The 26,174-nt window shown below is 43.3% G+C and overlaps 1 protein-coding gene across 1 annotated transcript in view; it reads left to right on the top strand.

The window, feature by feature from the left end:
• The window catches only part of LOC306695970 (protein sidekick-1-like), a gene marked incomplete at both ends in the record, with an annotated part of 206,754 nt that overhangs the window by 131,401 nt on the left and 49,179 nt on the right, over positions 1-26,174 (top strand). Inside the window, 11 exons of the mRNA XM_079159429.1 lie at positions 990-1,165; positions 3,941-4,024; positions 5,857-6,051; positions 6,898-7,014; positions 7,160-7,327; positions 8,044-8,146; positions 8,292-8,465; positions 11,900-12,036; positions 13,401-13,548; positions 20,271-20,411; positions 22,869-23,050. Coding sequence (XP_079015555.1) covers positions 990-1,165; positions 3,941-4,024; positions 5,857-6,051; positions 6,898-7,014; positions 7,160-7,327; positions 8,044-8,146; positions 8,292-8,465; positions 11,900-12,036; positions 13,401-13,548; positions 20,271-20,411; positions 22,869-23,050 — 1,625 coding nt within the window. The remainder of the gene's footprint in view (positions 1-989; positions 1,166-3,940; positions 4,025-5,856; positions 6,052-6,897; positions 7,015-7,159; positions 7,328-8,043; positions 8,147-8,291; positions 8,466-11,899; positions 12,037-13,400; positions 13,549-20,270; positions 20,412-22,868; positions 23,051-26,174) is intronic.

The raw sequence follows: 26,174 nt of genomic DNA, 5'->3' as shown, positions 1-26,174 counted from the left end.
GTGATTTGTCCTTTTCCGTTTCTTTTCACGTCATATAACAAAACATTGTGCCATCCACCTCAATGTGGCTTAATTACCAGCTTGTCTTCTCCTCCTCCACATCTCTTAATATGACCTTTGTTAGTGCCGTCTAATGTCATGTCAAAGTGATTCATAATGGGATTAAAACCAAAGAACTACCTAGAAATAAAAAGTGTAATAATAATAAATCAAGAGAACGTGACATTAATGATCGTTAAGCTAATGTATTTTGGAAATATTACTTGTTCTCGTTGACAGTAGTTTGTGTTTCACACGCAGCCTCTTTTACGGGTTGTTTTATGTCATTCCTTCTGATTCAGTTTGTTTAATTAATGACTCTTAATACATTGACTTTACAAACCAAAAAACTCATTATTACTTTAAACCTTTCAACAAAATATTGTTTCTGGTCATTTAGTTGCAGCCTTAGCAATGTTTTAATATGTTATGTAATGTTATTTTATTATTTATCATCGTATCCAAGTATTTGCATCACTACAATATGACTTTTAAGAGGCATCTGGATAGATGATCACACAATTAGCCACTAAATCAACGACACATTTGAATGCAGATTGCTTATAAGAATTGAAGTGTTGCATGAAAATGCACCACAAAACTGAGCTGCACTGTCATGAATAAATACAATGCTGCATTAATGGTGTCTTAAAGAAATACAACCACACACGCACACAAAAGACAGTTGTTCTGATGTTGTTTATCCAAAAGCAAAATGTCACCGTACATGAAAACCCATTTCCTTTCTCCAGCATCCAGAGTAACCGACTAAAGCTCCTTCATGCTGAGTAGGGCTGACTGCTCTGATATACCGACTGTCATCATTCATCTCCTGCCTCATTGACACACAAACTGATGGATTTAATATGTCGTAATTGCCTTCTGTCACTCTTTTCCCTTTTCCCCCGAATCACCCGGCTCCTGCTCTTCTTTTCTTCTTCTCCCCTCAGACCAATTGACAGCCTCGTGGTGTCATGGAGACGCGATGGGCGTCGTCTGGCCAGTGGGCGTCGGCTCATCATTCCTGCCCCGAACTCCTCCGACACGGGGTTATATGTTTGTGAGGCGTTGCTTAGCAACAGCACTGCCAAACCTGCGGAGGCAAGGGCACACCTCACCGTAATGGGTAAGGGGAGAAAAAAACGGCTGTCACTCTCACACACACACACACACACACACAGCCGGACATGATTGGCCATGATTATCCTGGTCTGGCCTTACCCATCAAGTCCGATGCTCTCAACATATAACCATTAATTTCTATTTTAACCTCGCTCTTGTCTTTTCTTGCACATTTTTTGCCCCGGGCGCTGTTTCATTCTGTTTATTCCTCCATTTATTCCTCCTTTTGTCCTGGAAGCATGACAGTGAACACCGCGGGCAGTTAACTGTCAACCACAGGACCACTCGAGCCGAATCTGTCGTCCACACTCTCCAATAAACTGCCCTGTAGTCACAAACAGCCGTTACATTCATGTACACTCCTAATTCATCCATGTGTGCTCACAAATACGTGGCGTGTATGTGAACTCTGCGCTCACACGCGGTCACGAAATGGCACCACACACACACACACACACACACACACACACACACACACACGCACACACACACACACACGCACACACACACACACACACACACACACACACACATGCCTGTTTGCCCGGCAGCTAAATTAGTTTTGCTCCCCGGAGTCGCCAGTCAATAAGAGAACACCGAGAGCACTCGAAAACAGGAGCGCTGTCGTCACAATCCGCTCCTGTCCTCGATATGTGTGTGCGTAAATAGAAAACAACATACAGGCAGGGAGCGTGTGATTGATGAAGCGAAACTTTTCTCCCCACCCCCCCTCCCCCCAGTTCGTCAGCGTCTTTTTGATCTGCTGTGATTGTCGGAGCGAGGGAGCACCTAACGCAGAGAGAGCAAACTACCCATGCCTGCAGAGGACTCACTAGTCAGAAAAGCCCTGCCTGAATATTTATATCCCACTCGTCCTCTTTCTGTTCCCCCGCTCACCATCTCCCGCCAATCTTTGTACCCTCTTTCTCTCCGTCTTTCGCCCCCCCCCTCTCTCTCTACGTTATCTTCCTTCATTAATCCAACAGGGCTGTTAAGTCTGCATGCATTCATATGTATCAGAGGAGTAGAGACTGATGAATACATTGGTACTGATCCTCTTCTTCTGCTATGGGCTCAACAGACCTTGATCCAATGAAAGGGATTCCTAAACAGAATAGTGCATGTCTCTGTGTGAAATAAGGAGACAGCCTCAAAGGTATTCATTATTCAATTTCACTTCTTTTCTGCCCAGATCCACTAATCGGAATATGTATGATACTGCATACTGTACAGACGACTCCTGGTGAAAACAACGGAATCTGTTGTTGTGCTCCATCTTTGTTTCGCAGGCAGACGGCAGGGACTCCATGGAAGCTCAAAGCTCTAAACCCAGCCACCCAAACACACACCCAAAATACGTTTTGTTTCTTTTTGTGCATGTAGGTCCTTGCACTCACCCGACTGAAGGCGATTAATACGTCTGTGTTATCGGTGTCACGCCACACGGCTGTTATTCATCTCTTGTTTTGCTGTTCCTCCGTTCACCGCAGGCCTTTCTCATTCTCTTGTCAAAAATCGTGCTGAATTCCACCGTGCGCAGAGAAGATAGACGACGCGGCGCATGTGTGGGTTTAAAAGTTATCACGAAACAGTAAAGAACTTTAAAGTCAAGAAGAATAAATGCAGCAGCAACATGGGACTCTACTGTGTAGCTGTCCACACACACACACACACACAGCTTGATCAAACTTGCAGTCTGTCTTTTTTATTTTTTTTATTGCCACCTCAGTTTTCCCATCCACCGTGTGAAGCAGCAAGAAATGGAGACAAATAACGCTGGAGGAAAGGGATTTTTTTTTCTCTTTTTTTTCTGATGTACAACAGCATTAAAATGAAAGCCTAGTGTCAAAACATCACTGTTATATGCTATAATTAAGTGTGGAGCCTTAGGAAATAAAAAAAGAAATGAAATGAATTCTATTAAAATGCCTTCTCCTCATTGGTGAAGAATTATATCTTTGTGACAACCAGTACACACATTCATTATTTAGTGCATACACTGGACATTTCATTTTCCTCCAAGTCATTTCTCAGTGAACAGGTGCTGCTACTGTGTGGAGCCACTTTTCCAGAGGAGCCAGACTGAAAATGAATTAGCCAGCCTGTCTCCCTCTCTCCCCCCTCTCCGGGCTTGCTGTGTCAATATCTCTCTCTAAATATTAACAAATGTTTATGAAAGAAATTGAGCATATTTCAGAACACGTAGCATTACAGTAAGGCACCAAAAGGCATGTATTCCCATTCAAATCCAGGGAAGCTTTGTCTCGCAGGTTGCTGTCAGCCTTTGGAGCGACACTGGTGACGATGTTTAGAGGGAGCAGTTATTGGCAGCGAAATGAAGCAGTTTAAAAAGGGGATTGTTTCCCTTGGGAAACTCGAAGAATGTGTTTTTCTGTGACTGCGTGTGGAAGTAATTTCTCAGGGCATATAGACACAAAGCTTGCCTTGCAATGACACTCAAGATACTCATGGCCAAGAGGGGGGATCTATTTTTATTCTGCAGCGGAGGGTTGTTCCACTCCGACTCTCTTTTCTATTAAAGACTATATACTTGTAGAGGGCAAATTTGCCTTTCTTAGTTCAAGACTTTTCTTTAAAGCTCCTTAGTGATTGAAGTTTTTAAGCCTTTTTTGAAGGCTTATTAGGAGCAGTTCAAGCGTGCTGCCAGCAGCAGGGGGTGTTGTCAGTGTTTGTTGTTGGGTTTGACAATCTGTTTTATCTATGGGATGGTTCAGATTGTGCTTCATATTTGAATGCTTTTTACATTTTGTCTCCGCAGAGCTGCCTTCTCTAACTGCTCAACCTAAGAGGAAGATCCTCGCTGACCTCGACAGGAATGTGGATATCCCCTGCCTGGCTACAGGTACACTGAGTATATATTTGTCTGTGTGTGTGTGAGACTATACACATACTTAAAGGATTGGTTTTGCATTTCTCCAAGTTTTTCTTAAAAAGCAATACTCACATGCTCGTATGTGCATTGAAAGAGTTATTGGTTGTGGTTGTACGTTCTCCTGTCCACACTGGCCGTGTAGAGATCCGCTCCTAAAGCGATTCCAGTGGGAGAAATGGCCGACAAAATCCACAGTCCTCAGTCTGTGTCGAAATGCATCCAGCCGAACGTAATATAACGCCTCAGCAGTCTGAGTTAGTCATGTCAAGTGGGTATCTCGCAAAGCTGAGTGGTGGACACATACGGGGAATATTGTATGGTGTAAAACACCATCACTTTAAAAGGATGCCCACTTGATTTGACAAACTCCCACTACTGAGGCCTCAAATGAGCTTTGGTTGAACTTTAAAAAAGGTTATTTTGTCCCCTCCCTCTGATATTGGAATTGCATTAGGAAGGGATCTCTTAAAGACCAGTATGGAGAGGAGTAATGATTACAGCAATGAATGACTCTCTCAATGTACATATGAAGATGTGAGTCTTGTTTTAAAGTTACTTTAAGGTCTAAAGATGCTTAAAACGCACTAGCTGAAGGCTTAAACCAAGCCTAAACTTGGTGGTACTGCTTGTGGTCGTGTTTCCTGCAGTTATAGAGGGAAGCGCGACACAATGGTGTCATTCAATGGGGTTTCAGATGATCCGACAAGCACTTTGAAGCACACCGAGGCTCTAACTCTGCCAGTAGATGGGTCATGAACTGAACTGATTCCTTGCATGAAAACGTCATACTTTCATGCTGTATGTTAGTCAGTTTGTGATTTAATACTTCAGACTGTGTGTTTATATTAAGTATCTACTGCCCAGGGTGTATCAAGGTCAACATTATGCCGATGTTTGGTCTCATTCAATGTGTGCGTGCAGTAGTTCGTATACTGCACGCGACAGTTCGAGCTCAGACCAAGCCTAAAATTTGCACCATTGTTCATGAGTCTTGTTTTTACGGATTGCATGAAAACATTTATGTGAGCAGAGGTGGACATGGCTCTAAAAACTGCAACATACTCACTCTCTCTCTCGCTCTCTCTCTCTCTCTCTCTCTCTCTCTCTCTCACACATACACACACACACACACATATGCTGAGCGAGTGTGTTCCTCCTCAGTAATCTGATACAGTGGCAGGGTAATTAAATAGCCGAGGCCTGAGGGTACGGAGAGAGGGATGGAGGCTGGGAGGAGGTATGAGGAAAGGAGGAGAAGACACACAGGGTGCAGAGTGACAGAGTGAGCGAGACAAGGCAGAAAAATACTTCACGCATGTCTGTGAAACCTTGACACCAACAGATTGAGGAAAAGTGTGGAAATCATCTCTCCTTACCTTAAACACACACACACACACACACTGGTGTGCAGGGTTGAAATAGAATAATTGCATGAGCTCCCTTCCAGTTATATCTGGCATGTCCGTCAGACAGGTGGCAGCCGATGCTAGCGATATTCTATGTGCTGCTTTTGCCCACATCTTTTATTTAGAATATTTTTTGGCCCCTTCTGCCACCCTTACCCTACCATCCTCACTCTCCAATCAATATATTATTAGCAGTCATTATGCCCACATGCATATTTATAGGGAGACAGTGGATAACAGAGAAGAAAGACTGGTGGAAAAAAAAGGGTGTGTGGCTGTTTTAATGGGAGTTGGATCAGTTTGCTCAGCAGTGAGGTCAGCTGGCTTGTTAAGTGAATTTAATTTTTTTTTCCCCTCTTGTGTGTATGTTTTTGTTGTGTACGTGCACTCGTGTAGGTGTGCCCCAGCCCAGGATAGAGTGGTACAAGGACACGGTGCCTCTGTCCAAACTGGCCAACCCTCGCTACAAGGTCAGCACGGCGAGCGGGCTGACGGTGCGCAGGGTGCAGCCGGGAGACGGAGGAATATTCCAGTGCTTCGCTCGCAACGCTGCCGGAGAAACTCAGGCGCACGCACAACTCCTTGTATCGAGTGAGTTTGTCTTGACACACTACACAATAAAACACACACGCTTCCACTTGTATGAACACAACTTTCGTTGGCTACTTCCTTTAACTTTCTTTCTTGTGTATCAGAAGTTACTCTCCTACTATACGTTGTCTGTGTCATTCTTTTGCTGGACTGCAACTTTAGATGTCTTTCATCATCGATTGGTGTCCAGGTTATTTTCTCAATGAATCTGTAAATTGCTTAGTCCCTTAAATGTCTGGAAAATAGTCAAGAAAAAGATGCCGTGGATTGAGTCAGCTTTTGGTTTCAGCTGTATTGTTCTGACCGTCCTACATCATCCTCTACATTTGGCCTTTAATTAACTTTAATCAAATCAAAAGCCTCGTGTGCTGCTTTGCCTTTCAAAGTGAGTTTGAGTTGTGCTTGGGCTGGAAAACACAGCTAAGTTTTTCTTCTGTCTTTTGGCTCTATGACAAGCCAACCACAGACTATTCTGTTTTTTTTAAATTAAAGTGATAGTCAGTCAAACACTCTGTGTTGACTTGATAGTTTGCAGTGCGTGTCAGCTGCAAACGTCTGCTGTTGTATTGTTATATTTGTCTCAGCAGAGTTACGCTCTGTTTAGTGAGCTCTTTAATTAAAAGTCCCCATGGAGCTTCCACACCACCACCTTCCACAATTATGCACATCCACGTAGTACACGGTAATGAATAAAGCCTCCACTAATCAAAGAGGAGGCTTTTTCCCATTCTTCCGTTTTCTCTTTGCCATTAAGTTCCACTCTCGCTCTGCTCTCTTTTTCCACCGATCTCCTCTCAGTGGCTTTCTGTCTTCGTTCCTCTCACACACTCTCTCCCTGTGTTTCAGGTGTGTACCCCGCATTTACATTCCCTCCGTCCGACCAAACGGTAACTGACGGGACCACAGCCTTGTTTATGTGCCAGATGAACGGTGCTCCAAAACCTGCCATCACCTGGAGGAAAGGTAGTATTAGAACACACACTCTACATCAGACGCTGAGCACACTGACGGCGACACGCTAACGTGATGTGTTTGTAATCGCAAACGTGCTTAATGGCTTAATGACTTTCATTCCCCTCGCGGCTGTTTTATTCATTTCTCTCCGTAGGATCGCAGGTCTTAGCTAGCGGCTCTGTCCAGGTTCCCAGGTTCACACTGTTGCAGTCAGGTGGTTTGCAGATTCAGCCAGTCAGCTTCCAGGATTCAGGAGAATACACATGCATCGCCTCCAACAAAGAGGGAACCATCAACGGCACCTCTACGCTCACCGTCTGGAGTAAGACACACACGCACTTTACACACAAACAAAAAATACATTTAACTGCTCAATATACATTTGCTAAACAGACTAGAACAGACATGGAACACTAATTTATCCGTAGCTGTCAAATCACGTTCGCCCCGGCTGGTGAACAGCAGTGTGATTGGTTATCGATGCAGTGGGCTGGTGTAATGGTGAAGTAATCATCTGATTGACCGGGTTAGAAGATGATTGATTAGCTGCTAAACTTATTGATTGGCTGATTTATATATATATGTATATATATATGTGTGTAATAAACATATATATATACCTTGACAGCTTCAGATTATATACTGTTACTGTATTAGAATAATCTCAGACCTCTCTTGAGCACTATGATGTATAAAAACTTGACCCATCTATGGGAGGGCCGGTCAAATGCCAAATATATCTAAATAACAGAGTTACTGACATAATAGATGCTCTCTACACTGCATGCATTGTTTACATTTTCTCTTTCGGTTATAAAACTCCTGAGTCCAACAAAGCACATATAACACACAGTGGGCTTCTCCATGTGTGTTTGTCAGTGAGAGAAGAACCCTGCTTGTGTGCTGTTTAGCTTAAATAGTTTGGAGTTGTCATTTAATTGATTCATCAGTATTCTGGAGCAGCATACATTTAAATGTGTTACATTATATATATATATATATATATGTATGTATATACATTGTTTTGTTTTTTTGCAGCCCGTACAGTCATTTCTGTGCCTCCAACTGACCAGCGTGTTATCAAGGGAACCACTGCTGTTCTGGACTGTAATGCAACACATGACCCCAGAGTCAATATCAGGTACCTGCTCGTCTGTTGGTGTGTTAACGTGCATATTTACCCTCAGAGTGTCTGCGTCTCTTCTCTGTTTTCCATGGATTCCTGTGCGTCTGTAAATAAAATCAGTATACAGTACATGTCAATGTATTCTCCTCCTCTGTTGCAGCTTCAAGTGGGAACGAGGTGGTGTGCTGGTCCGTCCCACCAATGGGGGCCGGGTGTCCATACGCCAGGGCTCTCTCACTATTGGCCAGACGTGGTCAGGTGACATTGGGGATTACACCTGTACCGTGACATCACAGGCTGGCAACGATTCTCACTCTGCACGCCTCGAAGTCATGTGAGTACAAAGAGACATGCAAAGCTGTTTTGACCAGGTCACCCTCATTTCTGATTGTGTTACCTCTTGGACTATTGGGTATAAGCCTGCAATTGGCCGCCGGGTTATCACCACTATCATCCATTTATTTTGCACGGGCACCGTCGCTGCATCGTTTGCTTGGATCCGAACCTTTTTTTCTTTCTTTCTCTGTGGAGATCAGTCTGGCTATACGAGACAACCTTTAGTCACATCCAGGCTAGCTGTTTCCCCCTGTTTCTAGTCTTTGTGCTAAGCTAGGTTTGCTAGCTGCTGGTTGTATCCTGAAGCACACTGCATAATCTGTTCTGCTGTACATAGCGTATACATTTTATGTTACTGGTCACTGTAGAATACAGAACAGACATTGGTCCAACAAAGCGTGGATTGTTTTCTTCTTCCGTGATCGGGGCTAATAATCACCGACATTTTGGGCTGCAATCCAGTGGATAAACAAACAGACAATCCATAGCTGTCTTGTCGATATGATGGACAGGGAGGATGCCTCTGAATTGAGCATTACAGAAAAAAAGAAACTATTGACTATGCAGAGCATAATCCAGGAGAACAGCTCATAGATCATTTAGTACACTGACAAACACAAAGAAGGCATTAGTGTCAACTTATTTCAGCGGTTGTGTAATGAAATAATGGTTCCCAATAGCAGCCATGTTCTCTCAGGGGTCAGACCCCCCCTAAACCAAATATTTTGTACATCACTAAAACTGTAAGCAGTGAGAATGTGGCTTGTCAGTGTGAGTTATTATTAGACAGTAGTAATAGTGGTGTAAGGTCATATCTGCTATCAGGTACCCTGTACAGCGTTAGTAGTTTGTGTGCCTGCCTGCTCTCCTGTGCTCATGTGGACACATTCCACACATTGTGTGTTTGGTATGAGCAGGCATTCCTGACGCTCAGATGAAAGCACGCATACATATTTTAAGTGTATCCCACGCTCCGACCCACACAGCCTCATTACAGCCGCTGTGAGGGAACGCTATCAGGTTTTGAGCTTTATATATTAATAGGTACTTGCATAATATATTTATAAAAGGCACTTATGATATATTAATACAATTGTGGGGTAGGAGAGCGATAGAACATGAGTCCGCATCCTTCTGAATTATACAGCGCGAGAGGTCACACGTGTCAAACCCAGAGGGAGGAAGCGGCTCTCTGTGTATGGTGGTGCAAAAACAAACGGGGAACGAAGGGATTTCTGTCCGTCCGTGTGTGTGGGTGTGCGCGTCGGCGCGTGCCTCCATACGTGTGACTGACATTCTCGTTAGCTCACTATCAATGGGTCATGGAGGTTAACAGACGCTGGCGGCTGAGGAGACAGACTAATTACCTGCAGGTTATTGGTTCAACTCCCGCAAGACCCATCCATGTGTTCGTGAGTGGGTGTCTGTGTGTGTGTGTGTGTGTGTGTGTGTGTGTGTGTGTGTGTGTGTGTGTGTGTGTGTGTGTGTGTGTGTGTGTGTGGACTGTGTGAAGGTAGTTGCTCTAACATTCTCTAAGCTCATCCATTAATTAATATGATCATGTCAACTCAGAAAAGAAAACATCATTCTCATTCTCCCCCTCCGCTTCTTCACCACCGGAGTGCGAGTCCGTTTGGACTTATTATATTTTTCCGAAGTTTCTGGTCAGTCGGTAACCGTCGGGAAAACAGCTATTAGCCTCGACTTTATCCTTACTTCACCCGGTTCACTGTCTCTGTCTGTGTGGAGGAGCCGTCTGAGCCCTGCCCACGGGGAAACTCACACACAGACAGAAGCAGCGTTGACCACAAATGTCGGCAAAAACATGTCTCAGCATTTTATTTTTCTTTATTCTGCTTAGTCACTGTGAGAAAACTTGTACTCAAGTCTTATAACTCATCATGTTCGCTAAAATGTTATGTTATGAAACAGACTCTCATGTGAACACAACCAGCAAAAATGATCGAGGTCATTTATATGGTACGATAATTCGATAACGTAATTATGGCGACAGGCCTTCTTCATATACCTCTCTTCCTCTCACTCTCTCTTTCTGTTCCTCTCATTTTCTGACTTCACACCCACCTGATATTAAAACATAAAATCGCAAAAACAGCAAAAACAAAAACTGAAACTTTTTTTTAAAACTTTGTATCTGATGAAATTCCGAGCTGGCAGCTTGACAGCGTATACACACACATCCATGATTGTTTAGTAATAATGAATGAGCTTATGAATATGAGTGCAGGCACAAGGGAAGTGTGCCTTTCCTTATGCATTCAGTGTAAAGATGTTTGTTTTCTTCTTGTATGTGATCTGTTAATATCTTCACTCCTGTTATCTCTGCCAGCACCTCTAGCCTTCACATAGAGCGACACTGAGATCTGCTTTGCATTCCCTCTCCTCCTCCAAGCAAACGTTTTTTTGAGTTATGATGCTCTAAATTTGGTATAATCAAATGTCTGGACACTCTTTATTGCTTTCATGAATATATTTTTGTTAGCTTTCTTTATTATTAATAAGGCAGGGATGCACAAATATCCACGGGGGGTGGCCAAATGCCTGGAGAATTTATTTGTAATAGATGTGATGAGATATATATGTATATATATATATATTTGCTGTCGTGCAGAACACATACAAAATATCACAATACAAATATGCAAACCACAGACACATTTAAAGGATTTCGCCCTCTGCAACTGAAGCCTGACCAGTCCTTTGATCCAACATGGGTGTCAGATCGAACAGTATTCCACGACACACATCTATCAGATGGACAGGAAACAGATATCTGTCTAATGGAAAGTCTTGGCACTTTGTCAATGACTTCTCAATGAAACACAAATGCATATATGTGTGTGATTACATATTCAGACACACTCTTTTGTCTCGGGAAATATTGTTATTGCCTTATTGCCAAAAGTGAAATAAGAAGATTGATATTAAATGTCCAGACATAAGAGTGGTATCATGTCTGGACCGTAATTATGTAGCTACCACCAGCAGCCAGTTAGCTTATCTTCACTGAAGGAGTGGAAACTGGAGCTTTGAGCTTGGAGCCACCCTCAGGTGGCCATTTGAGGAAGTGCTGTTTTAATGAAACTATGCAATTAATTTGTGCTAATTCGTTGGGCGGGGGTCAATTAGACCCTCTAACGTATGTTGTTTTGGGAATCATTGGCAAACTACCTATTCAGTTATCTCTGTGTGAGGATGTCTTGCAAGAAATATTCCAGCAGATCAAGTAAGAGGTGCTGGTAAATGAATGTTGTTACCTTCAGAGAGAGCCAGGCTAGCCGTCTCCACTCTGTATGCTAAGCTAAGCTAACCGGCTGCTGTCAAAGTATTCCTCTTCTGATCAAATGGTCAAACTAATTCTGTCAAACTTCTGATGTTTGTGGTCCTTTCTTGTTTTTTTTCTGTGTTCAGTGAGCTGCCTCACTCTCCTCGCTCCCTGGCGGCCCGCCTCAACGACTCCGACTCCCGCTCCGTCCACCTGTCCTGGCTACGGCCCTTTGATGGGAACTCCCCACTCCTGTACTACCTGCTGGAGCTCTCTGAGAACAGTACGTGTGTGTGTGTGTGTGTGTGTGTGTGTGTGTCCGGGCATATTTTATAGTCCCTGAGCGACAAACAGCTGTTCACTTGCTGTCTAACAGGCAGGGACACACACTCATTTACAAGAGGCAGACATATGGAGAATGGTGTTGCTGAGTAAATGTACATCCAGGTTCCCTATAAATAAGCTCTTATTTTCCTCCCACCCTCTCTCTCTCTCTCTCTCTCTCTCTCTCTCTCGCTCACCCTCTCTCTGCCACAGATGTTTTAACAGCAGGCTGGTGCTGTGTCACCTGTCAAACGAGAAATAGAGTGAGAGAGGGATTGAGTAATAGAATGACAGGAGAAACAGATTGGAGAGTCGCTGTTACTCCTGCTGTAAGCTAATCGGATGGATTGGTGAAAGTTAAATGCAGAGCCGAGCACTCGGCACGTGACTGTGGGAGCAGGGCTGGCTGGACAAATGTCAAAACGTTTATGGAGCTTGACATTTTCAGGAGCCTTAATTCTGGTAACTTTTCCGGAGACAGCAGGAATATGACTGCAGGCTTCCTGCTGTCACCATTTCAGCAGCTGCTGTGCAGCGTCTACCAGAACACTCCAAAGTAATGATAGTCTGGTCGATTTCAGTAAAGACTGAATCCAGATAGTGAGGAACGGACCAGAGTTTTGTGCACACTGTGTGTGTGTGTGTGTGTGTGTTCCTAACTTAGGCTTCCTTTGACGACACATTTCAGACTAAAGACAAAGTCAGTTGCGGACAATTGGGGACAAAAGCTGTGTCCCTATTTGGGGGAAAAGGTTTAGGGTTAGGTTAAGGGTTACGGCTAAGCAAGTAGTGGTTATGGTTATATAAGTCTCCAGGAAATGAATGTAAGTCAATGTAATGTTCCCAAAAGTGAACTTGTGTTATTACATGTTTTGGGTTGTATTTTAGTGAGAATAAATCATGATGAATGCAATGTATTTTGATGTCAGACAATGGCTCTAATACACTCACTGAGCCGGCGCACAGACTGTCTTACTCTCTTCCACATCCAAGCATGTGGTGCGATGATAATAGCACATCTGTCTGTGATATCTTCAGGAGAAAGACAAGTGAGATAACCTGGCAACACGCCGGCAACAATATACAGAAGCATCTGTGTCTCCTTATTATTCTTCCCTCCAAACTCACTCTTGTTGCATCCTTAAATACTTATTTTTATTTATAATTCTCTCCAGCTCTCTCCTTTTCTTTCTACCTTTGCTCCTTTCATCCTGTCCTCCCTTCTCTTCCCTTTGATTAATGGGTCCCGAGTGTCCCCGTGCCTCTGTTTGTCCTGCCACAGCCAGATATTATCAGCCTCTTATCTTTGTGTCCTGTGTCTAGACTCACCGTGGAAGGTCTACCTATCAGAGGTCGATCCAGTGGTGACCGAGGTATCGGTGGGCGGGCTCACACCTGCCAGGACCTATCAGTTCAGGCTTTGTGCAGTCAATCAAGTGGGCAGGGGTCAGTACAGCACCGAGACGCAGAGGTAAGAGACACATTCAGTAATTCCCACACATACACATGGGGACACACTCTAACCACTACCGGCTTTATTAAATACATATTTCACAAACCATCTGGTGAAGCCACGCTACTATTTCACTGATGTTTTCGAAAGAGCATGAAAATCATTATTTTTTTTCATGTAGAACATGCTGTGATGTGTGAGAAATAGGTTTTTTTTTAGCCTGTTCCACCTCTGTGTAATAGACTCGGTCACACTGCCTTACACAAACTGGGAATGAATAAACTGGAACCTGGAATCAAAAGGCATAGTGTTTACACACCCACACACTTGTGTATCTACGTGTGTGTGTGTGTGTGTGTGTGTGCCTGTGCATGGCTGTGTGTGTGTGGGTGTGGGTGTGTGTAGTTTACCATTAGCATGGATAGGGACATGGGATTCAGAGTGTGGATGAAACAATGATGATTCTAACAAGGCGGGGACTAACAAAGCGTCCCTTTTTGTTTAGAATCCATTTTCTTTGGAATGAGCAATTTAAATTCATCAAATCAAATCAATGCTGTGGAGGTCTACGTGACGGGTGTGTGTGTGTGTGTGCGTGTGTGTGTGTGTGTGCGTGTGGGTATTTCCCTGCCAATCTCCTGAACTGAAATGAACTGTGTGCGTGTGTAAAAGAGAGTGCGATTTGGACTTGGATTTGGAGTTAATAGATTGCCGTGCAGATGTTTTATGTTTGTGTTCGTGCGTGTTTGTGTGTGTTTATGTTTATCCCACGAGAAAACACTAATGGGGGTGATTATGATGACTTGGCACTGATGGAACTGGAAAGAGTCAAAGAGGGTTGGCGGAGGTGTGGCAGGCCTCCTCACAATTTTTGCCCCGGAATACACACATACAGCAAATCTCTCGCACCCAGAACACAACAGATGTGGCTATATATTACGAAGTAAATAGTTCCGTAAACGGTTTTGTTTGGCTGAAGAGAGTGACCACGGGCAGGAGCCAGTTGTGGTTCTGCCAAATAGACTCTCAATAACAACAGCAGCTGTGAACGCTGCCATCACACACCCACACACCTCAGATTACAGTCTCCTTTCAGTTTTCCTCTATTCTCCCCTATTTTTTGTCCTCCTGAATCTTTCTCTCTTCTCCTTTCATTGAAAACCGTTCTCACTTATCCTCTTCAGCTTATTGTCTGTCATTATTCGTCTCCTTCCTGTGCCTGTCTTCTTCCCCTGCGTGCGCCACTGTATTGTTTGTGTCCGACGCAGTCCAAAGTTGGTTGTTAGAGGCGCTGGAGAATAGGTTGCATTGATCCTAAATGAAAGACTGGCAGGCAGACAAGTCATCACTTGTGAGTGTATCAGAGCAGATGGATGCGTCTCGGCGTTTGTCTCATACGTCTCATAACCACGCGCACTTTGCCTTTCATCTGCTGGGCGTTTGCCTGGATAAGACGGGCACAATGAGCACAGTCGCAGGATGCCAAGGCGCGTGCTGCACTTGACACACAGGGAGAGCGAGGCAGAGGGAAATGTCCTGCAGAAGCTCTGAGCTCCAAATGAGAAGGATGACAAATTGCAGCAAAGTGGAACGGGACAGGGTGAAGGAGAAGCTTCTAATGTTGATGGCAAAAGGCCCTTATTAAAGTTTGAACTTCCAGCTGCTTCTGCACTCTACCATTTTGTTCTTGTCCTGGATAGGATCTTTATCCTTATAGCATTCATTTATACAGGGTTTTTTTTTTTTCCTTTTTCTCTTTGCTCCCCACTATTATCCTGCCTCGCTTCCTCTTATTCAAGAGACGCTGAGAAAAAGAGTCCTGGGAAATGGACATCCGCTAAGGGTGTTTGAATGATTGTGAGCAAAGCTTAAAAATGTTACCTCTTAATGCAGAAACTCTCTGCGAGAATCCAATTATACCTCCTGGAGTGTCACACACACACGGACAGTTGTTTATGCATGACCTACACTCACACCATTACCATCTTTAAAGAGGAAGCATTATCAGAGGAAAGGCAGATTATGTATTAATGCCTTGAATTCCGGGCATCAGCAGAAGTTTAAAGCTTCCGTCTCAATTCTCTCTGCCTTTTGCTCTCATTTTCCGTTCCAGCTGTTCGGTCAGAATCGGAACACATCAGCCTTCCACACCGGACGTGTGTTAAAATACTCTCTCACTTTTTCACACATGCACGCAAAAAAATAAATGCTGTAGCAGCTTTGTGAGATTTAAAGATTTACAAGAGATTTGTCCTGGGCTTTCCAGCGTGTCAATCTTGAATAATATATCTGTGTTTAACTGTGGCCGCACCTATGCTGAAGGTGTCCACAGCATAGTGAGTGATTTATTTACTTTAAACATTAGAGAGGAAACATCAAGACGATTGCACTGACTAAAGCTCTGAGAGATCTTTGTTTGTCCAGCAAAATGGCCGAGATTACAGGTATTTCTTGCTCTTTTTTTCTCTGTTAACACACAGACAATGTAGAAGGAAAAACAATATTGGCGTAGTCAGTTCTTGCTGTGTCCCCGTATGCTGCGTAGCCCCTTGGTCAACACTTTTGAAGAGGAGGTAATCAGCTACAGCTTACTCCTACATGTAACTGGGCAGATTTTTATGTATTTTATTAAATTCAACATTTACTCATCCAGGAGGCTCCCACTGAGATTTAAAGTCCCGGAAAAGACGGCAGCATTAAAGTTTTACACATAAAGACTTAAAAACAAAACACCTAAAGGTTGCAGACTGAAAACGAGCAGTAAATTGCATCAACCAATGAATTAGCAGCGTGGTTTAGTAACAGGACAAGTACATTCAGCGTTCAAATAGACCGTAATCCTGTTTTTAGAATCTTCCATGCTATGCTATGTATAATGTAGTTGAAAATGACTCTGTAGCTCACACCAAGATGAGGGTGCAAACACTAAAAGCATGAAAAACGGTGCGGCTGCGAGGAATGACGTACAAAATGTGTCCGCATGACGAAGGTTGCAGCTGTTTTAGGCGTCAGTAGAGAACATAGATAAGGAGGTAGTTTGTGTAATATGGCTTTATAAAGGAAAATGTACCAGTGTTCCATTTTAGGGTTGTATAAGGAGGATAAACCAGCTTCATATGTAATCTGCATTGATGTCTGCGGAAACCTGAATCAGAGACCAATCATAACGCAGCATGATTCACTGAATCTAACATTTTCAAAGAGGATGAACTGACGTGCATGTACTGTATAAAATATCAACGTAATTTACTGCTGATGAAAACGTTAGAAGTAATTTACTTTTAGCGAAATAAAAAAACTGCATTTGTTTCTATAATAGAAACCTAGCTTCACTCTGACTTTTTTCATTAGACGCTCGATATGAAACCCCAGATATTTATGAGTTATTCAGATCCCACAGATGCCAATTATGTAAGAGGAGATGAACACGAATATGGACCCGACTCAACAAACTTTACAAGAGACAGACCTATTTTTGTGAACCTGTTTACATATAGCTTATGTAAGTTTCTGAAGCAGAGCTTCTCTCTAAAGCTTTGGACAAAGTTTTGACCTGATGAAATGTATTCAATGGCAGTACCATGGCTAAAAGCAAATATTATAAATATACGTCCCTGTTACGCTTATACTAAAAATGAAACACTTTGAGACCCTTCGAGCTTCTGCACAAATACAGTTTATTTTCAGCAACACAGAGGGTACTCAGCTACGACTGGCACTACCTCCATCGATTACTCATTGTTTGTGAAAGCTCTAATCAGCCTTGAATCAGCCAGACGCTGGACTTCACGCTTTGATGCAAGGCGTCTGTGCCCCCCCCCCCCCCCCACACACACACACTTTTAATTATACGTATACACAAACACAGCCAGGAGCAGGTAAAGCTGTGATTATTTTTTGCTTTGTTAGTGTTAAAGGTGTGACAATAAATCAAACATCAGGAGAGGAAGTACAGTAAATAGGAGCTAACGTGACAGCACATTACATTACAGTCAGCCAAGCAAAGTATCATTGACCGACCAGGTAATATGACTACAAATCTATTTTTTTACTGAAGTGCCCTACACAGCAGCAACCTCAGCTGGTTTTGATCCATCGTGAGAATAATGCACAAAGTTTGTCTTGTTCCCCGACAGTGTCTCATTAGTGAGTCAGCCTCCTCTGTTTGTGCATCTTTTAGCCTTCGGCAAAACTGCACAACATTTAAAGCAGACAAGACTTACAGTGTCAAACAAGAAGAAAATATCATGATCTATCTGGCTGGTTTCACCCAATCATGTCACCTCTGGTTTCTCGCTCTTCCTTTTTATTCCTGTTGCCCTTCTGCTTCTTATTTCTCTCCATTTCCAACTCCTGCTGGATCTAAGATTTACGATCCTGTTAGAATAGAGGCAGATTCAACATCCCGGTAACAACATTCAATGTAAGAGTCGTGGACTAAGTGAGAAAAGCCGGTGGGCATTAAACTGTGGAGAATGACACAGATAGAAACTTTTACTAATTCCCACAGCATAGGAACTCACAAACCACCACCACCAAACACACACACACACACACACACACACACACACACACACACACACACACACACACTCTCTCACACACAAAAACATGTAAATCTCCTGCAGAAAATGTCCTCTTTTCCTTGATAACAGGGGACAGAGAAAGTGTGTCACGCAGCGTTCACACAAAGTTACGGGCTGTGCTTGGTTTGTTTGCTTGCAGTACATGTATGGCTGTTTGCACGAATGAGTTTGGGTGGATGTGAAGTGGCGTATGAGAGGGTGGGTTGGGGATTGTATATTTAATCTGTGGTGTGAAGCTGATGTCCTCATACTGAACCCACCGTATGAAATATTTACCCGTAAATGGTTTGGAGGGAATTAAAGCAATTCACATGGAGTTCCTGCTATTGAGTACAAACGTGTCAGTGTGCATTTGTGTGCGTTTCACTTGCAGTCAAACAGTGAACGGCCGCATCTGTTCAGGACTGTACGGGGCGTGTGGGTGTGTGTGCAGCGTGAGTTTCTGTGCATTAATGTGCATCATCAATTTCAGTCAAAAAGCAGTGGCATAGTTGAGGATTATATATATACCCTATTTCCAGGCGGCTACACTAATGCCCATCTCATTCACACAAGGCCCATTAGCCTATGTGTCTGTGTGTGTATGTGTGCGTACTGTACATGTGTATGCCTGCAGCACCTGGTGCTGTCTGACAGTGCCTAACCTAATGGAAGTAAAGCACAGCTGTAAAACCACTGGCCTGTGCCATATATCCGCCTGCGCAAGTCTCCAGCTAACTGCTTCCAACGCCCTTACTTTAACACCAAGATGTGCACGCACATTTATAGGCAGATTCAGACACACAAATACGGAGAGCCATACCACGGCTAATGGCTCAATAGCTCACAGAGAATCATTCAGGGGGACATGGGGCACAGAGTGGAAGGGGGGGGGGGTGGAGGGATGTAAATCTCCAGACATAATCCATGGAAGGGAAAAGACCATCGGATGTAGCAGTCTGTCTTAAGCTGGGAGAAATTGTGTTTATGTGTGTGTGTGTGAGAGCACATATGGGTCTGATTACGTTAGCTGAGCTGCTTACAGTAAAGCCAGAGGCTGACCAGCTCAGCCTGTGTGCTTTACCAACCATGAGAGGGCTGGGAGCTTTAATCACGGGTGGGGCATGGAGGGGGAGGGAAGGGGGGGGGGGAGAGTGGGGTTACAGCGCAGAAGAGGAGGGAAGGTGATGAGTAACAGATAGAAGGATGAAATAATTGAGGCCACAGGACTTGATGGATGAAAGGTGAAAGTTTGCAGATGGGAGAGAGAAAAAAAATTGAGAAAGGGATCAAAGTGTCGAATGGAAAGATGGGGGGGAAAGATTTGGAGAGACAGAAGACAGTTGACCAGGGCAGAGAGAGCGAGGGATCCTGCCGTCTCGCTAGGGGAGCGAAAAAAAGAAGAGCTCTATGCTCATTCACAACTAATAGTGATCAACTGACTATTGCTGTGACGGGGTTGAGGCCCAGACAAAGCTTGCTGGTGTGTCAAAGATTAGTAAGAAAACGTCAAGTTAAAAGGACTAAAATAAAACCGAATATAAGCAGTAATCTGCAATACACAGACAGTAAACGCCTGCTTGTTGATCTAATCTGCCAGTGAAAGAAACACAGTTGGGATTCAACTTGTGCCGAGTTCATGAACGCTTTCACATTTGTTGTTTTAAGCACCCAGCTCCGCTCCATCATCCCCAGGAGAAATCCTCTGGCGCACTGGAAGTGATGCGTTAAACGTTTTCCAGCGGCGGCGGTTTGTTTGAAACAAATGAACAATATAGCCAGAGATGAGAAGCAAATGTATTAGATGAAATTGCAAGATACACGTGTAGAACGAGGGATGAGAGAGAGAGAGAGAGAGAGAGAGATGAGGCCAGAATTCAATAAGAATTCATCAGAGCTGCTTAAGCTGTGAGAGGATTCTCCGTAATAAGTTGCAGTCCTGTCCCACGTATCTCCGGTGATGATAATGTGTTTGTAGACAGTCTGACCTCCAGGCTAGAAAAGATGAAGATACTTTTTAGCCTACGTATCTACGATGCTGCTGCTGTGCATACTGTCCATGTAAGGGATATGTGAGGACGCCAGTTTGAAAGCACAGATATTCTCATCACAAGACGCCTAATAAACGCAATCAAAATCATTTGTCTCTCTTTCTTTCTTGTGTGTTTTTGTTAGATTGATGCTGAGGGAGGAGGCGCCCAGCGCTCCTCCGAAGAATATTGTGGCCAGTGGGCGGACAAACCAGTCCATCATGGTCCAGTGGCAGCCTCCGCCAGAACCCCAGCTCAACGGAGTCCTCCGAGGATATGTCCTCAGGTATACATACGCACAAAGAAACATGCACACATTTGGCTTTGTTACACTGAAAAAAAAGTCTTTGCTCTAAATCTTTGGGAGCTCTGGACAGTATAGATAGTCTTTAAATACCAAACTGACTACGAGTATCACATTTGAAATGATTCTAGGTTATAGAAACATTTGGTCAAGTGATTGATTAGTGAAATAGCAGAAAATAAACTCTCAACCATTTAATAATCAGTAATTTATCAAGAAAAATAACAAACATGTCCTGGTGACAGCTTCTAAAAATGGGAGGATTTGCTTCTTTTGGCTGTTTCACACCATTGAAAATGTATTTACATGTGGATTACTTGGATTGTGAGACAGACAAAACAAACGATCTCACATGGTCACCTTGGAATCTGGAATATTGAGACAGGCCTTTTTCACTACTTTCACATATTTCAAACACCAAACATCTGTGAAAATTCAGTCTCTGATTACTCGTTACTGCATACTCACTGGAACTTCTTAGTTGCATCCCTTGGAGGAGAAAACCAATGAAAATGTATATAATGTATTTCATATATATATATATATATACAGAGACTGCTCTGGCTGCCCTTCGTCGACACTGTCCTTCACTTTGATGTCTACCTAAAGAGTGATACACTGGGTGTAATCAAACTGCCATCAGCTGCCTCACATGAAATTTGCATATAATTGCAGTAGAAGTTATCAGGTCTTTATCGTCGTTCAGTGTGTTATCTGCCGCCACTTCAGAAATCAGTGGAAAATAGAAACGCACACTCACACATCGCCACTCTATCATTTCAGCTTTATTGGACAGAGCTTCTACCTCCCCCTGCCCTCACCTTTGGATTCTCCTTTCTCCTTTTCGTGTCAGCTGGCACATCCATACTCTCTTTCTCCCATGTTCTCCCACTTTTCACTCCCCCCCCCCCTCCTCCTCCTCATCCTCCTCCTCCTCCTCCTCCTCGTCCCCCAGTGTGAGTGTCAGTGTGTCAGGTGGAGAGAGAGAAGAGAAAGGGGTTATCTCCTCTCCACTACAGAGATACCCTGTCAGCCTCCGGCGCCCCCCCCCCCCCTCCTATGTGTGTGTGTGTGTGTGTGTGTGTGTGTGTGTGTGTGTGTGTGTGTGTGTGTGTGTGTATGTGTGTGTGTAATGTGTGCATGTGTGATAGAGCGCTGACTCAGCTGGTGAAACGTTGGAACATCCCGTTACACAAAAAATAGGCTCCATATTAAAACGCTGACATGTGGATTATTACTCCATTCAACTCCATCAGATATGTACAATACCTAAGTGGTATTACACCTCCCTGTCTAGTCGGGTCATATATCCTTTTAAGTGGACATTTATATCACATGTGGTAAAGCAAAGGCCTTGAAGGTGCACTATTCAGAGGTGCCGTGATTCAAGCGACTTTTCAACAATAGGAAGATCCTTCAGAATAGTTTCTCTGCCTCCCAGATGGCCAGCATCTGTATTTAGGAATATACCATATGGACACTAGTGTGACTTTATATTATCATTTTGATTTTTACTGTGTAAAGTATTTTCCGGGTTGGGAAGTATTTCTATGAACACATTGATTTGGTGATATTGCCCTTATTCATTACGTGAATTTGTCTAAAGCAAGTAGGTGTTTACTTTGCCTTTAATGCATAACAATAAACATAATAAGAGACAATAAAGTTAAAAAGGAATTACTGCAAAAGTCAAGAATCATAACTAAAATACAAATTTACAATAAAATTCTGAAAAATATACATAACCAAATCTGAAAAAATAGATGTAAAATATATCTGTTTTTAAAATGATGAGAGCTGTGTTATGCAAAGAGGATGGAATGTGCAAAATATTGACCAAGGAATGTTCAAATAGTATAAACAGCATAAAGAATATGTGCAATGGGCAAATATAATAATAAACGTGTGTTAAAGGAACAGTGTGTTGCAGAAATTGAATAATAAGTATGTTTTCATTTGTTTGCCATTTGTGTTTTCGCGTCGTGCCACACATGTCCTACATGCTTGGCACACGGGAGAAGTTTCAGTTTGTTGTGATCTGTAACCTCCCCGTAGATGCCACCAAATCTTACACACTGCACATTAAATCACATTTAAACACATTGAGTCAGATGTGGAAACATCAATGAAATGTGTAGTGTCCGTGGGGAGAGACTAGAGTCAGCTGCAGTCGGGAAGAAACTGTTCTTCTAGTGTGATGTGTTGGGTCTTAAATACACTTATACATACATATATCAGTAGCAAGATTGTTGCTCATGGATTCTTAAAATGTGGGAAGGAGGAGCCAGGGATTGAACCGTTATTCTACCACCGCCGTAATAGACTTTATATGCATTTGTCTGTGACTTATACTGAATCCCTTGTTTACTTTTTCCACTTGTTTAGCTACAAACCAATATATTTACAAGTGTGTGTGTGTGTGTGCGTGTGTGTGTGTAGGTACCGTCTGGCAGGGCTGCCAGGGGACTACCAGGAGAAGAACATCAGCAGCCCAGAGACCAACTACTGTCTGCTGAAAGATCTGATCATCTGGACACAATACCAGATCCAGGTGGCTGCCTTCACGGGAGCCGGCCTGGGCGTCTACAGCAGCCCTGTCACCGAGTACACTCTGCAGGGAGGTGAGTTACAACACACACCAACACAACAATTTGCATTCCTCCATCTTGGAGGGGAAAGCAAATGTACCAAGAAATGTTGAGACATTATGTCGATCGACAGTCCGTGCATACACCCACATCACTGAACTTTGAGTATGCCGGCATAAAAATATTAGGAGCATAATCTTTCAGTGTGCATTACTTTAATTAACTGCCCAAAAGAAGCTCTTCCTTGCTCCTCGAGTCCTTAAATCCTGGACCAAAAAGACCTCCCATCACATTAAACGCACACATGTTCCCATTTTGTTATTACATTACACTGGGGGCAAAATGTGTGTGAGACAAAGCTGGAGTGTCTCGGAAGTGTTCCCAGGTTGTCAAATAAATTCTTTAAATAGAACTTTGAGATGAGACAAGACGACTGTGGCTCAGTGGTAGAGCAGGGTCGTCTTTTAATCAGCGGAACGGCGGTTCGATCCCCGGCTAGTTTCCTTAACCCCAAATTGCTCCCGTAGCTGTGCCTACGGTGCGTGAATGTATTATGACTTTTAGATTGTCCTGATGTGCAGGTGGCACCTTGCATGGTAGCCCCTGCCATCAGTGTATGAATGGGTGAATAATGACATGTAGTGTTGCAGCGATTTGTGTCGGAAGACTAGAAAAGTGCTATATAAGTACAGTCCATTTATCATTTACAAGAGATGTCTGATTAAGAGATTGTTGTCAATATACCAAACCTTGGTACTTCTTCCTATTTCATATGCAAGAACCCCACATTTACATTTGGTGGATGTACATATATGAATAGGGAGACCATTATTTCATGGACTCTGTGAGCTTGAGTAACAGACATCAGCTGTAGATATAAATAAAAGGATGTTGTTGGTAATTATATGTGTTATTGAGATCTTCAAGTGCTCATAGACCTTTCTTATTAATGATATAAAAGAGAATAAGAAGTATGAAGGCCAAAGGTTTCCCTCCAAAACAAGCTTTTACAAAGACTGGCATGTGGCATTTCCCACACTTTTGCACTTATAGAGAACTTTTGCTTTACCTATATTTGCTTTTTAATGTGGATACATTTTGAAGCAATTGTGTGGATGCACACATCTCTAAAAACGTCCACACGACAGTACACTACAGAGACACATTTTCTATAATGGTAGCGGGTGTTGTAATAGCGATAAGGTAGAGCATCCCCAACGGTTTTTACGTGCTTAGTTTGTGATCCAGGGACTGAGATCACAGTTACAGGCAGCGCTACCTCAGCAGGCTGGTCGTCTTCACTCTCAGTGACAGGATGAGGAGCCACTTGATGCAGCTCAGACTTGTTAAAGTTGCCCCTGAGGCATCCCCCTCAAAGACATCTCAGCTTCAACCAACTAGGAGGAGACTCCAGGGCCGACGCAGGTCTTGCTGGAGGGATCACACCTCCCATCTGGCCAAGGAGCACCGTGGGGTGCTGCAGGAGGAGCTGTAGGAAGTTCGAAGGGAAAGAGAGTCTGTACCGCTCTATACATATGATATAATGTGTTGATTGTACTAAACATGGCTGCACAGAGGAACACACTTTTAAGTCTGTCCAACATAAATCCATGCGGATGTAGGGAGAGACGGAGGAGTGTAAGCAAAGACGTTAAAGAAAGACGAGAGGAAGTGGTCGTGGGGGCTAAATCTTCTTCAAACCCGTGCTCCTCTCTTCCTGACGTTTATTCCAACGGTATATTATTTTTATTAAAGATAGACTGAGCTTCATACACTCACACACACACACACACACACACACGTGCGCATAAAACTCGCAGTCATTATTACAAGAGTTCGGGACAGGTTTATAGACTCAGGAGAGGGAGTTAGGCTCATTAATTATTCTAATGTGGTTTAAATGGGAGTGGCTGCAATGGATTGGACATGTTCTCTCGCACTATCTCTGGGAGGATGTGGTTGAAGTCAGTGTTAGACTCTGATAAAATTGCTCTCCTCCCGCTCTCTCACACACAGGCATACACGCATACTAAGATTCCCCCAGAGGACGGAGTTTAGTGTTTTATCTGTAGCTGTGAGCTGCGAGGGGTTAGAAGCCGATCCCCTGGAGTACAGTCGGCATGGCAAGGGGGTTGGGGGGGGCGGGAGAGCATCTTTAACATCAATTAATCTTCCATCTTGCTCTCTGTCTTCTCATTCATGGAGTCTTTCTCTCAATATCTCTTCCCTTCCTTTTCTCTACTAGTCATTGCTCCGCATACTCGCAGTGTGTGTCTGTGCCGTCTGGCCTCTTTGGCTCAAACATGAGATGTAAAGGCCATTCCCATCATGCAACAGTGCATTATCACTCTGTGGCTCTCCAGCATCAGCATAAACCCCTTATAGTGTAATCACCGTAACGTGTGCCCACGGACACACATGCAGTATGTATAAGCACACATATTTTTCTCAGTCACACTCTGCTCTGCTCCTCCTGGCTTTAATGTTATCATGGACCCTCTTTCTCTGGCTGACCTGCTGGTCTGATAGATTCCATATAATGCCTAAATATTCACATGTAGAGGCGCTTTTATACACTGACATGAAGGGAAAAACAAGAAGAGTAAACATAGGAGACAGTGGACCAACTTGTGTGAACACTACATGTTCAGTCCTTGTTTACCATATTTACCTCCCGCCAGCCTCCTTTTTTTTTTTATCCTAATTTTCAAAGGAAAAATTGCTCTATTATACGCAGTATATTCCACAGTGTTCTATGTCTCGTAGGACTCTGTCTGTCAGTCTCTGGACCAAGTTGATACATGCTTCAAACAGACTTATCGCTATTCACTCTGTCAATTATTACTACTCTGCTTTAGTTGGAGTGAAAATTCTTATTATTTCAATTTTTATTGTTGAATCTTTGAGCTGGGATTCAAATTTAAACAAAGAACAACCAGAGAGTCCTATTTTATTTCTGATTGTGAGAAAATAGATGTGTGGATTTTTTTTCTTTCTCCGTCCAACAAAGTCTAAATAACAAAGTGTATATACTCGTCACGAGGAGAACTATGCAGGCTGAGGCTCTAGAGGGGAAAGCTGGGAAAAATAACCCTGATGATGTCACCAGGGTTATTTGGTGTTAACCTACATCACATAGTGGATGTATGGGGTTTAA

This window comes from Pholis gunnellus (genome assembly GCF_910591455.1).
Source record: "Pholis gunnellus genome assembly, chromosome: 5".
NCBI classification, from domain to species: Eukaryota; Metazoa; Chordata; class Actinopteri; order Perciformes; family Pholidae; genus Pholis; species Pholis gunnellus.
This window is presented reverse-complemented; position numbering and strand designations above follow the sequence as displayed.